The sequence below is a fragment of the Dermacentor silvarum genome, chromosome 7 (genome assembly GCF_013339745.2).
Source record: "Dermacentor silvarum isolate Dsil-2018 chromosome 7, BIME_Dsil_1.4, whole genome shotgun sequence".
NCBI lineage: Eukaryota > Metazoa > Arthropoda > Arachnida > Ixodida > Ixodidae > Dermacentor > Dermacentor silvarum.
The window spans coordinates 82,737,987-82,754,062 of NC_051160.1; the positions used below are offsets into that span (position 1 = coordinate 82,737,987).

The 16,076-nt window shown below is 47.3% G+C and overlaps 1 protein-coding gene and 1 pseudogene across 1 annotated transcript in view; both read left to right on the plus strand.

Moving 5' to 3' along the window:
• Positions 1 to 15,206, plus strand: part of LOC125946524 (papilin-like) — a 29,914-nt gene extending 14,708 nt beyond the window's left edge. Inside the window, exons 3-4 of the mRNA XM_049670027.1 lie at positions 1,403 to 1,612; positions 14,949 to 15,206. Of these exons, the coding sequence (XP_049525984.1) occupies positions 1,403 to 1,612; positions 14,949 to 15,187 (449 nt within the window). The 3' untranslated portion in view covers positions 15,188 to 15,206. The remainder of the gene's footprint in view (positions 1 to 1,402; positions 1,613 to 14,948) is intronic.
• Positions 2,089 to 2,304, plus strand: LOC119459776 (U2 spliceosomal RNA; annotated as a pseudogene).
• Positions 15,207 to 16,076: the final 870 nt, after the last annotated feature.

The window sequence follows — 16,076 nt, forward strand, 5'->3', positions numbered from 1 at the left end:
AAGGGATAACATTTCTGAATATTAGTAGCAACGACGGAGTACCATACAACATGATAATGCTGAGTGGCCTGCACGGTCTACGGCGCCCCTGCATGGCGGGGTTACACTGTGATCCGGGTGCGTGACCAGCCCTGCTGTTGTCACGTGAGTGCTTCAACTGTGTAGAAATGCGAAGACTGCAAGAGCGTACTTCAGAGGGAGTGTTGAGGGTAGGGCGTTGACAGCTCTCAGGGAATACTCAACGACAACCACAGCTAAGCTGGACTGAAGGTTTTAACTGTAAAATTATTTGATATTGTTCCTTTTACAATTCTCCCTGTTTTTTTTTCTTTGTCAATAACGTGTATTCCAATGTGACCTGAAACAAAAAAGCGATAGTGGTTGTGTGGTTGGAGTATCGGGCAGCGGCGCTGAGGGGCCATGGTTGGAATCACGCTGCCGGACGCGCTTCAATTTTTTAGCAGTAAGGAGGGAATAAACTCGGCGAGAACCGACAGAAACACCAACTGATCAATACAGGCAGAACCAATGGATGGAAGGCAAACAATGCTTCGCTTTAAAAAAATCCGTGGCGAAACTATGCGGGCGTTCGACATCTTGCAGCAATGCAGCATGGTAGAAGGAACCGCGTGCTAGCAGTTTCCTGGCATCTTACAACGGGATATTGATGTGCGTACTCCGTGGCGTTGCAGGCTTTGTACCTCTATGGGGCAACAGGTGAGACCAACGCCAAACAATCAGCAGGAATTATAGTGCGCCTTTATTGTGGATGCACACAAGAGTCATTCCAACAACGGGAGGCAAAAGGCTGCTCTTGCTCCTCGACAGGACTGAGTGAAAATTTACTTTTGTCGTTTTTGCAGCCAAGTACACTCCATATTTCCTGACCCCGTGTAGCCCTCTGCGGACGAGCCAAGCAAGATCAGTCAATAGCGGGACAGTACAATTGGGGCGCCGACTGCGGGACACGTGCTTACAAGAAATATAACAAGCCACTGATATCGGCTGCCACTACTGAAGACATCTTCGAAGATGACGGAACCAAGATAGCGGCTGCCACTGCAAGGTTTCTACCAGCAATATACATGACCTCATTAAAGTACCATGATGACTCTAGATAGAAAAGGACATACTCGAAAATGCGTTTTAGCTTTTTTTGTATCAAGCCGTTTCTCGATTGAAAATTTGAGCATAAATCTGAAGGAACCTTCGACATGTTCATGTTAACCATGTTGAATGAAAATGGCCAGAAAACTCCTAATATATGTGGAACTTTAGTTTCCTGCCCAACTAGGGCTGTATAGTATTTCAAGCAGCTTCTATTGTTATGTCTTACATGTGTGCGTATTAAGGAATTATTTACATTTATGCGTCACGTTTGCATTCGACGGCTTTGTTGCAGAGGCGTTTATGGACTACGAAAATATAGGTGATGACCGATGCACTCAGCCGCTTGACAACGGAAAGCTATGCGAAAATAAAGATCCTCCGCCTGACGAGAAGTGGCGTTACGACAGGGAGAGCAACACATGTGCCCCTTTCACACATCTAGGATGTGGAGCTCCTAGTTATTTTAACACAAGCAATGAATGCCAAGAGGCATGCTTGCAAGGTAAGTAGAAATCCTCTTCGCAGCCCTTTTCACGTCTAGCAGGCCTCCTTTCTACTACGACCTTATGGTCACAGAAGAAAAAACAAGAAAAATTCAGTGCCATTCCACTGTGTGAAGGTAGATGACCAGTGAAGCTGAGTATGTGGTGATTGACAATTGCTCCGCTGAGACGTTCCAAGTTGGCAGGATGGGCGCCACATGGACGGTTCACATTTCTTTCCGCCTCGCGGTCCTGACGGGCACCACGCCTACGCTTGGCGTCCGCGGCCAACTCATTGCCGGTGGTCTCCTTCCGCCGCTGCTGCACCCATTCTTTTTTCTGTTCACGCCGTCGTTCTTGGTAGGCACGTTGTTTTCTTCAGACCGTACAACTCGCGGCCTACCCATTTCACAGTCATAGCAGAACTGAGGAAAGGAGCTTTCGTCATGACGTCAGAAGACACTCAGATTGGTAGGCACTAGTTTGAATACGCAGGATCGCTACACGTGTATGGTGCGAACGTAGACATGACCGACGCGTGTCAAAGTGTAGTATCTGTTCTCATCAGCTTAGTATCTGATACGGGTTGCATTTCAACCCAAGATAATAAACTTTTTTTTGCAAGTTGGCGGAGGGTTTTGAAGCCTTCTTTACCTCCGCCCCGCGTCGGCCCGGGAACTCCGCCGTGGTTGCTGGTTATGGTGTTGGGCCACCAGTGGTCATGGTGTCGGGCGGCTGAGCACGAGGTAGCGGGATCCAATCCCGGCCACTGCGGCCGCATTTCGATGGGGGCGAAATGCAGAAAACACCCGTGTACTTAGATTTAGAGGCACGTTAAAGAACCCCGAGTAGTACAAATTAACCCGGAGTCCCCCACTACCGCGTGCCGGCTAATCAGATGGTGGTTTTGGCACATAAAACCCCATAATTGATTGTCGGCCCGCTATTGCAGTATCTTCGGGATCGACCCACGGTTTTTGGTTTACGGACATCAATCCGCTGAAAACTAGCCATATGCATCGTCGCTGTAAATATTCAGCACATCCCACGCACTGTAGAAAATGGTGTTATGCGAAGCATTTTGTCTGCACCTGGCTATCTAACATTTTTTTTGTGTTCCCCAAATCGATGCACAAAAGTGGATTAACGCAAGGTGGATAAACACCAGGGGAACAAAAGTGTTTGTGTAAATTGACTAGTGTGTGTGTGTGTGGGTCGTGAGCGCACGTGCCTGTGATGACAGCAGCACGACAACGACCACGGGGAAGATGATAGTATGGTGGCAAGGGCACGATTTCTACGCCGGCAGTTCGACGCATATGACATGCCAATTGTTGGTTTCCGCATAGGTAGTGGACGAGCATTAAGGAGAAAAAACACATTGTGGAGTGATCAGTGACTACGTATGATTCAATCGTACGTATCTATGGCTATGTCGTGGGGTGTATCTAAAACAACGATGACATTTGTACTCCTACATATAAATGGCAAAGCAAGATTACTTCTGGCCATCATGAAATCTGTACAACGTCACACAGTATCTGCTGCGATGAAGGTATGGACGAAAGTGGGCCGTTCCCGGAGATAGCGTAGTACAACACGGCGCCTCAGAGCATAGAGCTGTCACAAGGAAAGAAGGCGAGGAAGTGGCATTAGGCTCACCCGCTGAGCGTTTCAAAGAAGTGGCGGGCTTTAGAACGAGAAAAGTGTGCGATTGTGTCCTAATGGTTGAGAAAGTTTAAAGAATGCTTCGAAGCAATCTGTTTCTCAGCCACGCAAAAGAAAGAGTCACATTCATAAACTTCGAATTTAAACAAAATGTTCAGAGAGCTTATTATTTAAAGATAGGAGGATTACAATCTTTGTAGGTTCTTTACAGCGCCTAGATGACACCGCCTTGTCAAAGTGGGTGGATGTGCCGGCAATCAAGTATAAAATGATTTGATGTTCTATAACGAGATAGCAACCGCGTCGAAGTTCTTTCAATAGCAATTTCCCGTGGAATATCTATCTTCTATGACGCATGAACGTCTTTATTGGCACTGTGTGGATCTAAAGTGTGCTCTTCCTCTATGTCAAACAATTAATCTGGTAGCGAGAGACAGTGCTCTATTTAGCGGCGCCCGAAAGTTGCCAGTCTCCCCAGCGGCAAAAGATATAGTACCTGTTTTCACGTTGAGCTAGAGTGTACCGGTTAAGACATATGAGAAATGTAAATATTTTCTTCTTGATTGGTCTGAAAACCGTGCCTTATGTCCAGCGGCTGAAACTTTGCGACATATGTTTCGTAATTGTTCTAGTGCTTACCTTGCTGGTGCGTGGCTCCGCGTCGTGCTAAATGTTGAATTCTTTTCGGACTGGAATATCGCTAAAACGTTACGTATTTGTCCGCACTAGTCGTAATAGCCGGTGCAATGAAGTCTTGCTTCTGCTGTGTGTTTGTGATATATGGAACGTGAGGCTTGATTGTCTTATGGTGACAGAAATACCCAAAGCCCCGGCAGGCGTGTCGGCGCCTTCTCCACGGGTGCCGGCACACTGGCGTGTTGGTGGCAGCCAAACGTCCAAGTGCATGGACGGCTGGAAGCCTATGGAAATGAAGCTAATGCAAACACCTTGGCTTTGTTCACACAAGCGCGTCCCGGTTTGCGCATTTCTAACATGACATTTGATGTTGAAAAAAATCAGTAACCCCTCCCCTGTCGAGGAAATGGGGGTAAGCGAAGCTTGTCGTGTGTTTCTTCGGTGTTCCTTCGAACGAATTGCACTGACGAGTACCACGTTGTGCTCGAACCACAACTGGTCACACACACTGCAGCGGGCTCCCAAGTTCTGGTTGAGAAACTCGAGTTGTAACCCGGCCGTCGCACCGGGGAAGGTGACGCTAGCGTTGCCGAGGCGTGCACCTCCGTTGTCGGGTTCCTAGAGGGCAAGACGACGCTGACGTTTGGCCTCAACACCGCAACTCGGGGTCGGCGGCTCTTCGCTGACGTTTCGCCTGGGGGCTTCGGAAGCGCTTACGCTAGATACGGCACGTCGACGACGAGCCCTTTGCCGAGTGCGTTCATTCTGTATGTATTTCCATAAAATTGCTTCAAAGTGGAATCTGTCCGTAACGTAAGACAATGAATGGCTCATACCCCCTTAAGCAATACCTCATACAGCCGTCCCCTTACGTAAGCCAGAATTCTTGGAGCATGGCTCCAGCCGACGACGGCACGAACTGCTTTAAAAGCGCCAGTGTGCTTTTGAACGTGTTTAAAAACTTTTTAAAGGTCTTTAAACGACCACTGCGCGCGGTCACCGTAATTGAGTCCCCTGAAGCGGCTTCTTGCGTGAAAGGTATGTGATATAGGTAATCGCTGAGATCAGACTATGTGAAATATGTTCTTATAGTGTGCTGTCCGTATAACCAAATGGTGCCTAACTGTACGAAGCGTAAATGCAGTGATCGCACGGGTTCGCAGAGACCGACTGCGTGCTTGCGTACATGCCTGTCCGCGCACAATATATCGCTTTCGACGCGACCGCGTTTTCGCACCGTGCCGTGAGCTTTTGGCCGCAGCATATAAGCATTTGATAGTACACAAGCAGCCATTGTTGTGTGGACGCTATCAGAGCTGTTAAAAATAATTTCGTTATAACTATAGGGACTTCGACGCTATACGGCGACTCGTGATGCACCATGCCGAATATTCAATCATTTTTTTTTCTTTTCGAAATTCTTGGACGTTGCAATATCGCTATTTCTCAAGTTGCGTCGCACTGTATGTTTATCGCTCTTCTGAGCGAGGAATTTCCCGCTGGTTCTTTTTGTTAATCCAGTACGTTCATTGCTTGGTGCTAGCACAAACACGAGCATAGGCGCGTATGTTATGCCTTTTCTGAATGTGCTTCTTACCGTTCCCTTTCCGTTCTGGTGAACTTGCCGTATCTAGCATGAACAACTTCATAGGCCTAATCTTCATGACATTAAGAGAGGAGCGCGCGCGGGCAAGCTTCTTAGTGCGCTTTCTGCTACTCACCGAACATCGCAGCCTCAACACCGTAGCAGAAATCTTCCTCGCGCAAGTGCTTGCTACACACCCGAGTTGTAGCTGATGGCTGCTTGCCAGTTCTAAGTTTCGCAATCCAAGCTAGACGCATCTTCTTGACCTGCGGGTACGTGTGTACGCGTACGCGTCCGGCACTGCGGTACCGAGCAATAGCCTATACCATGTCGTGCGCCTTCAACGGCAGCCACTACCTATTATGGGTGTCCTGCGCTGGAGTTTGAAGTATAGTGGCGGCGCCTGGTGGCGGCGAGAAAAGTTATCTGGGTGGTACCATCTTGGTAAGTATTGAGCCCTGGCTGTGGCGAAGCACGTTTCTAGCCTGAGTTTTACGTCGATTCGCACTTTTGTCTGCCCTGTTGCGAGTGCGAAAAGGCTCGTCACTTCTCAGAGACCATGCTGACCACGCTGCGAGCTGGACGCAGCCTAGTTTAACGAAAACGGACTCTCCGTGTTCCGTGGGACGTAATGTTTGAAGGAGAAGGAATCGGCGACGCCGATGCGGAGAAACCTAGCTCAGCCTCGAAAAAGAGTCACCGTCTTTATTGCTGCGTCGTTGGCTGTCACGAGCAAGAAGGCCCTAATCCCAATATAAGATTCTACCGCTTCCCTTCAAGGCCTCACGAAGCGGAGCGTCGGGCGCACTGCATAACTTCACAACCCCACTACGAGCAGCACAGGTTTGAGAGTTAAATGCGCTCATTCTTGACCTCAAGCCAGCACGTTGAGGCAGCGCAGTAAGGAGTGTTGATTACAGCACATCGATGTTCGAGCGCTGTCATTAGGGAGATTTAGTATAGCGGAAAACAGCAAACGCAAGAATTTAGCGTTAGCGTTTGCGTTGCGTGCTGCAAACTGCTATTTCCGGAATATAGCGTTCAACGCCAACGCACGCAAGGGATTCCGTACGTAGGGCAATAAGCGGCGCCAGTTGAAGCGAGAGCCGTCCACTTCGGATCTATCTAGTCATCGGCCTGCACTGTTCGGCTCATTCGTTCCCCACTAATGCTCGTGTTTGCTTTAGCTTTGTGTGAGGATACTTCGACAGCAGCGTACAGGTGACAAATGGACGTTGTTTTCGATATACGTTCTCGATTAGCGGCGGAGTAGGCTGAACGAGAGGGTTTGCTCATGTTAGCTCATGTTTGCTGTGTCAGCCTCGAGGTGGCGCCCAAGTGTATTTGTGTTAGCGTTAGCGTTTCGCTCCGTTCCGCTATTCTAAAACACTACCTTGTACCGCGCAGTGCCGCCTTTCTTTGTGTTAGCGTTGCGTCGCATGCTAACGCTAACGTAAGTGTTTTCGGCTATGCTAAAACTCCCTATTAAAAGCTACATCAAGTGACCAGCGCACGAGCTCGCGCTGCAGCGTGATTCGCACGTAGTACGTTACTGCGAGCTCATATGCACTGCATCAGTTATTTATCAGTTGCTAATGGGACAGATGGCCGCTACTACAGCGCAGGAATAACTACTTGTCTAGCGGCATGCAGCCAACAAAGATTGCAGGATGCCCGAAATTTCGCGACAAGCTGAAAGACCGCTGCCGTCGCGGCACGTTCTGTCGTGCACTCGAATAGTTCCGTACACATGATGTCTGCTTATCGCTGCTGTGAATTCATTTATGGCAAGCATTTCCTCGCGTTTGTGCGCCTGAATCTAGCAGCGTGCAAGCCTTACCTGAAGTTCAACTTCGTACGCGGCTCGCTTCAGTTGCGATTGACACCGTGCTAAAACTTCGCAGCTTATTTATTGAACGGCGTACACGTATTCGGCGTTGCATAATTTCTTGCCTTTACGAAGCGTGCCACCCCTGAAAAAATCTTCGGCGCCCAGTATTCGCTGCAGGCCGTGGTACAACAGAACCGAAAGTGGCGAGTCCATATTGTAAACGTGCTTTCCGAAGCAGACGACCGACCTTGGTACTACCCAGTTCAGGACAGAGGGCGCTGTTTAGCACCATTTCCGCAGCGCCCCCTGGGCAAAGCAGGAGCCCCATAGTGCTTTGAAGTGTTGGCAAGCAGACACCCGAAGCGGGAAAACATCCCCACTTAATCAGAACCGTAGCACAAGTGGGAACCGTAGCACAAGCGTGGCGTGCGTAAGGAACTCCACGTCACGTGCGTGCCTCGATGGGGCAGAACGGTGAAAGGCGACTCCTGCTGCCGTGCTGGCGCGCCAGGTGTTGCGCGAGGAGAGAGGGCATCGCCGCGACGCCACGTCACCCTCGTTCTCGAAGTGTGTGTTATCCTCGGGTTCCTTACCTGCGCCAGCTCTTACCTACATTATAACTTCGCCTCGATAGTCGCTATGAAGAAATTAGTGCATCAAAAACAGAAAATTTTGAAAGGAAACACGTTGCTGGTACTGAGTTTCGAAATTACGATCCCACGCTCAGAAGCCCAGTGTCTTACGCACTGGGCTAAACCAGCACCTCCTAGATAACATGCCTGTGCGCTCGTCTTATGTTCTGATGCTATTGGACCGAAACTACCATCGCCAACCCCGGCGTGACGAAAGCGAAGACGTTAAAATCATCGCGGTTTACTCGGGAGCGTCCCCATTATATTCTATGTCCATCAGGCAAGGTAGTATGACGTCACGGATCGAAGTGCACCGGCCTTGTGCTATCTGGTAAGCGTTTGTCAAGCGCCTCAACGCGACCGCTTGCACGAGAGGAGATCATAAGTGGAAGGACCGCTCAGCGGCCTTTAATTAGACATTAATGCTACGGTCACTAAACCCGGCGAGGTTCACAAAGAAAACTTCGCTTTTAATAATAAAGCATTAAGAGGGAAGAAAATAGTACCGGACTGCTGTGCTCGACGGCAAATGTTAGATTCCACTATTGGTCATGCATTATTTTCGTTTTGCTAAATAGAGAGGAGAAAGGAGAATACTTCGCTATAAAATATTGACTCATCGTCCCGGCCCTGCGAATGTGGATGCCCAGCGAAGCTGTTGAGAAGCACCACTACACGTGCTGAGGGGGGGATGCAATTATTTATTGTTTTAGAGTAATGGAAATAATAGTAATTTAGAGTAATGGTAATAGTAGTAATTTTGACACCACGCAACCGCTATTGTATTGCTCTTTCCTCTTCCCTTTGCCGCTCCTTGTGCCACGCTGCTCCTCGGGAGTCTTAACTAGTGACGTCACTCCCCACGTCGCAACCACGGCAGCTTGCACAACAGTAATCGTTACCGGGAAACGTATGCGGGGAGCGCTGCGTGATTCGAAATGTTATCAGGAGCGCCTTATCATCAATTATCCAGTTCGGATGCTTGTTTTCTGCTTCTTCTTTATTGAAACGAATGCTTTTCTGTATCTTGTATGCGTGATTCCAAAGAACATATGGACTTTTCCCTTCACTTTGCTGAGTGCTTGAAGCCTGCTGCACCTCAGCCGTGAGTCGGCCCGGTATTGCATGACCTCAGGAATGGGCCCACATGTTTCCCACTGACGCGGACACGAAAAATGTCGACCAAATAGAGGCTAACAGCGTCACTGTAAAATTGCTTGGAACTTCTATGTCAATCTTACCTATAGATATATCAAGGATAAGCGAACATGTATAATCAACTTCTCACACTCTAGGCTGTGAGTTCTGGGCGGTTTTGTTGTTGGTCCTAATAATTAGTCATAACCGATCCCCGGGCCATACTGTCGTACAACGGTATACGGCCAGCCGCACGAGCCCGGCTCAGTAGAATTCGTGTGAGTTTGAGTCCGAGTGAGCCCGGCTAAATAGAATTTAGATGAATGCCTGTCCGAGTGAGCCATAAGCAAAATATTTATTTAGTGAGCGAGTCCGATTGATTCGCATTTATTGTGCTGGCATATGAGCGGCAATGGGAAATGTCCTGGCCGTGTGTTGCTTCAACCTTAGACCAGTGCTTCTCCCAACCTCGCTCAAAGCCTCTCTACCAGCCACGGAGTTATATTTTTTTCTTCCAGGCAGACGATTCTTCAAAGCGTTCTCGTCACCGAAGGAGACAACCTTAAAAATTTATATATATATATGAGATTTTACGTGCCAGAACCACGATATGGTTGTGAGGCACACCATAGTGGGGGACTCCGCAATAGTTTGGACCACCTGGGGTTCTTGAACGTGCACCTAAATCTAAGCACATGGGTATTTTTGCATTTCGCCCCCATGGAAATGCGACCACCGTGGCCGGCGTTTGATGCCGCGACCTCATTCTCAGGAGCCCAACACCATGGTAACTAAGCAACCACAGCGGGTATAACCTTACGAACACATACATTGAGTGGGAAAATGTAGGATACATAGTCTACAGCAGCGGCCGTTCATATGTTGGCCTCGCTTGCCCCTTCGCATAAGTACACAGTTGTTTAAACATACCTTCGAACTTTTCCGAATATTTAGTAAAGTTTCGAACTTGTGGCTGTCTAACGATTTCATGAACGTTGCAACAACTTATAATAGAATATTCAATTCTGTTTCCAAAAAAATGTATCGCACGTCGGTCCTCCACTTTCCATTGCGTGTCTTCTGATGGTGGAAGGGTGCAAGAGATACATAACTTGAAAAGTTTTATACAAACAAGTTATTGAAGCAGGTTAAACAGTCTTGTTCTAGGTCATTGAAAATGTAACTGTGATTTAGAAACATTTCTTGCGTGTCGGTATTAGCTGTTTCGAGCGAGAAAGTGTAAGAGTGGGGTTGATGATTAATATGCAGAAGACAAAGATAATGTTCAATAGCCTGGAAATGGAACAGGAGTTCAGGATCGCCAGTCCGCCTGTAGAATCTGTAAAGGAGTACGTTTGTCTAGGTCAATTACTCACAGGGGATCCTGACCATGAGAAGATACTTTACAGAATAATCAAATTGGGTTGGAGTGCATACGGCCGGCATTGCCAAATCCTGACTGAGAGCTTACCACTGTCGTTGAAAAGGAAATTGTACAATCAATGCATTCTACTTTCTGGGGTTTTACGTGCCAAAATCAGTTCTGATTATGAGGCATGCTGTAGTGCAGGGCTCCGAAAATAACTTTGACCACCTGGTGTTCCATAACGTGCACTACAATGCAAGCACATGGGCGTTTTCGCATTTCGCCTCCATCGAAATGCAGGTGCCACCGGGATTTGATCCTGCGACCTCGTGCTGAGCAGCGCAACGCCTTAGCTAACTGAGCCACCGCGGCGGGTACAATCATTGCATTCTGCTGGTGCTAAAATAAGGGACAGAAACTTAGATGTTAAGAAAGAAGCTCAAGAACAAGTTAAGAACCGCACAAAGAGCAATGGAGTGAAAAATGTTAGGCCTAACGTTAAGACACGAGAAGAGAGTGGTGTGGATCAGAGAGCAAACGTGGATCGCCGATATTCTAGCTGATATTAAGAGAAAGAAGTGGAGCTGGGAAGGTCATGTAATGCGTAGGATGGATAACCGGTGGACCATTAGGGTTACAGAATGGATACCAAGAGAGGGGAAGCGCAGTCGAGGACGGCAGAAAATTAAGTGAGGTGATGAAGTTAAGAAACCTGCAGGTGCATGTTGGAATCAGCTAGCGCAAGACAGGGGTAATTGGAGATCGCATGGAGAGGCCTTCGTCCTGCAGTAGACATAAAATAGGCTGATGATGATTAGCTGTTTCAGTTTCGAAGTTAGTCCGTGTGCTGTTCGTAATGTTGTTCAATTGCGTAACCATATATCCCTGAAAAAAACTTGTGCTCAGAGGAAGGTGAAAATAAATGCGTGCTATCTTTCTTATGCCGCACCCCTCCCTACACCCATCCGCCTAGCTCCCGCGGGATATGAAATATTGTAAAGTTCACATATTCGCTGGTATGGTTGCAATATTCCCGTGAATTGGAGCGGTAAAAATGTTATCTCTCCTTGCTCCAATTTTGGCAATCAATTCTTATACGTGACATGTATTTTCTAAGTAGACCGCTTCTTATTTCTGTCTGGCTTTTGTGACATGCAGCCGATCAATTAAAGGAACGCCACATGCCTGTCTTCCTTGAAGTTCACACACTTCGCTGCAGCTGTGCCGGCTCAATGACATACTCTACGACCACATAAATCGCCCCGCAAGCACTAACCCCCGACATGCCGCCGAATACTACTGGCGCGCCACGTTGCTGCCAGGTCTCCCGTTACATATACTTATGATTGTTTGATCGACGGTGTAAACTGTGCGTGTACCTCCCACACCACAAGGGGAATGCCCCCACGCACGGCAGTGACAATTTGTGTTAGCCCGCAAAATCACGCCTATATGCCGTAGAGCGACATACGTACGGTGAGGTGACTGCTAGGTCTCCCGTTACATAGGCTTCTCCATGAAGTGTCCATATATCTTGGGTACCACAGCGGAAGAGCGCCATCCACAACGGTTCCTGTATCGAAGAGCAGCATATTTCTAAGAACACTAATGAGATGCCGTCGACTGGGAAACAATAAGCAACCCGTGACATGTGTCATGTATGCAGCCACTGAGCTTTAACGCAGTTGCCTTCACTGCATGAAAACCTCATTATGTCGTTGAACTGCACTCACATTGTCAAAGTGACTTTCGGGCCGAAGGAAAAAGGAGAAGAGACGTGACTGGGATTTCGTTGCAGTCCGGCGGCAGAGTACCGACTACGAGCGAGCAAAGAGGAAATGTTTTAGAGGGCGGTTGGACAATAAACCTTTCCGAGAGTGCAAGAGGTTTCGTAATTATGTAGAAATGTAGGCTGATTTCATATATTTTATTCAATCATCAGTGTTCTTTTAAACCAGGAAGCTGACTCAGTAAATTTCCATCCTTTCCATTTAGCCTATGCGATTTCAATGGTAACAGGTCACGCTACTTAAAAAGCAGTCTTAAAAAGAAAAAGGTATGGCTGGTAATATAAGAGGATAACCATTAAAACAGCACGCCACGATACACAGTCATCGGAAAGGACGGTGCTGTCGAAAACGGAAATGTTACAAACAACGAATGCAGCACGTGCATTTTTGTAACCATATAACCTTCTGACTGCGAATGAATGCCGTCAGCTTCTATGTGCGCGTGAGATAACCGCCGCGGTAAACGGCACGTGATGTCAGAATTTGCGAGGTGTCATGTTTCAAAGCATGTTTGGCGTATTTTAAGGGAGTTCAGCCCTTGTGCATCCGTGCAAATTTTTTAGGGGCAGAATGTGCGTGTTTTCGATTATTTCGCACACCCTTATAGGGCCCCTCACCAGGCCACATAGAAAATTTCAGTTATACGCTGGCAGTTGTTACATAGAGGGTACCTAACAACGTTTGCAATAATTTCATTAATTTTGCAAATTGGTTGATTAAGAGCCGAGATAGAAATATTTCAGTGCCATGAACACATGATTTCAGCAGGCGAGCGTCACCGCCAACATAGTCACTCTCTCCGCTCGCCTCGTCTAGCGTCCGCAAGCGAAATTCCTTCCCTGCGTTCTCCCGTATCGGAACTTGAGGATCGCGTCACGCATACGTCACGAGCCCCGCTTTATTTCCTTTTTTCCCTCAGTTTTCTTGCTGCGCGGTGCACTTCCGCCAGCGGTGTCGCGCGCGACATGCTGCGTTTCACCAGTTTTGCTCAGAGCGCGAGTTTGTGCGCTGTGCCCTGGAACACCTGAATATCGCTATAAGTCAGTGCTACACGACCACTGAGGAAAACACAAGCAGATCACAAATCATGATCGCGCAGTGGAACACGGTTTAAAATGACATGGTTTCGTTGTCCGCGCGCGCGACTGCACGACATGGGAACAAGCGGAAGTACATCTATCTTGCTGTGGTGCTAAGCAAAACAAAACACAGACATTTGGTTCGTGTGTTTTTTTCTTTCTCTAAATTTTAATTCGTGTACTGAATCAACAGATTACACGAGTGACAGATGTTGCCCGGAATAAGTCACTAAGTGTCAGGTGTCCCTATGAGCGATGTCACAGCATTGACATGTATACGTAGACGCACTTGTTGATATATGTCATCCCCCCGTCTTGGAGTGCGGCGCCCTTGAGAAGAAGGGCAAACAGCGTTTATTTTGAAATTTCAGCTCTTTCTATGGCGGGTAGCGATGCAATTCTTAGCAGATACGATCATGAGCGCGCTTTGTATGCGCTGTGCTTGTCAGTGCAAAATAACCAGACCTGGGAGGGGCCCTTTAACCAACGCACGACTTCGCGCTACGTGCTGCTCCGTGCAAAAAAAAAAAAAATGATCCATGTGGGGTTTGGCACAAGCCACTCTTGCTCTTCATTCTGTCTTGTTGCATTTCTACGGACCCGAGTCTTGGTATTGTAATTTACGTGCCAAAATGTGAATTCGTGCTGAATCAGCCACTACAGGTCAGTTTGCTCACGACCAGTGCAGTAGTAAACACCTGAAGCAAAGGAAAAATTGACTATGCTACTGTCGTAACGAGACCTGCAGGCTGCGTACATTCCATGCGGGCAGTTAGAATCTCGTTTATAAGTTCCGTCTTTAATATGTAGTAAAAATATCACCGTATTTGCGCAGTCTTTTCATAAACTGTACATTGTAGTGAAAAACGTCCCCGCTTATTTTTATCCACATGCTTTTGCTCCTTTGCGAAGTGTTTTTTGAAAGAAAAAAAAACGCATCGATAAAATCTCCACCACGACGGAAACGAAAAGTGGCGAGATGCGTAAATAACACGAATGAAAAAGAAGATAATGCTTGGGAAAACACGACCGTCGTTCGTGTTGTTTTGCCGGGTGATCTAGCGATGTATACCTGTTACGCGGACACTTCTGGGGGTCAGTTTGCAAGTGCGAGCAGAGCTTGGTACGCAAGTGGCGAGGGATGAAGAGCAAATATTTCTTGCCGTCAAACCGTTTATGACGTTGTTAGAAAAGATCACCTCCTATGGTGAAATGAGGCTCTTTTCGTCGAAGGGTCCGATGTTGGTTAGGCGGTGATGATGATTAAAGATAGTCGTGTAGAGGGGAACCCAACCAGGAGTTTTGCAGTTGTGTGAGGCGCCTAGCGGTTAGGCTGAGTGCACTCAAAGAATTATTTGCATAAAATAAAGCACATGAAGGCATAGTCGCAATATATTGCATTCCTAGCCAATTAGGTGCTACGTACATTGCTAAAAAAGCACACCCCTGGCCTCCCTGTGTCCACGATTAAGGATTCAACGTGGCTGTTACAGAGTATATTAAAATCTGCAGAGACAGTGGGGCTCTAGTTGTTTAGTGTAAACCTTGAAGATATACTCTAGTGCTCAAAGTGGGATTCAATTGCGCATGCGGCACTGCGCTGACGCTATAGTTTCGGCATTCTTTCCGCAGATACGAACGACGTGGAGCAAGATGGTTCTACAGAAAGCCCATGCAACGGCCCACTTAAGAGAGGAAATCGTTGTCGAGGTACTGGAAAGCGTCGCGAGGGGCGTCGTCAGATGTGGTACTTCAACGAAACTTCGAATACATGCCGTGAATTTACCTACCGGGGGTGTGGTGGCGGTCAAAACATGCATTCCGACCAGAATGCATGCAGAGAAAAGTGCAAGCCGAGCAAGCAAAAATAAACTTCAAAGTATTGGCTTTTTTTCGTTTGTTGTTTTTTTCCGGTTCTATCAATGTGTAAACAAGGCATATTATTTAAATTCCGTTTGTCACAGTTCTCCTTCTGTCGAAGCTTTTATTTTGCCAATGAAGCTATCATTAGCAGCAGGGAGATGGTGCAAAAACATTATTTCTCATTGTCGGAATAAAATGCACCCATTTCTATGGCATTTAAACAATGATGAAGATACACACAAAATTCTCGTTTTCTCGCTATTCACAGACTGGCCTTAGTGTCATGTGGCAGTCGTGCAATGCCGCTGAAGGCCTCTTTCTGTCCATTACAAGGATATTCTGCGCTTCCTGTGACCGTATGCCCAGCTGGCTTACTGAGTAATTTATTCCACAGGAACTGCATAGAACGCAGTCTTTCTATTCCTAAGATTGTGACACCGTGCTCATGTTTCATTCAGAAACTGAACTCCTTCATCTGCTGAATAGGAGGCCGCGGCATGGTGGCATTCGGGTGGTATACTGCTAGAGATAAGTGGAGCAGTGTCGTATTAGCAATACAAGCCCAACGACTAGAGCCATGACTACGGAAACTGCAAGCAACACTGCGCCGTATTCATCGTTCTTTGTAGGCAAATAGATACTTCGAGAGAGAAGTCACCGAGCACTTCTAATGCTGCACAGAAGTTTCGTCGCCTAAGTTAACTGAATGTAAATCAATTTTCTGCGCCTCGTTATCATGTGCATTTTGTATCAGGAAAGTTCACCCATTTTCCATACTGAGGAAAGCTGTCTGCACTGTGAGGTCCTTTTTTTCAAAAATCTGATAATGTGAGCAAACCATTTGGTACTCGTACAGCGCTCACAAAACCTAGAAGTGAAATAAGAAATGCGGCATAC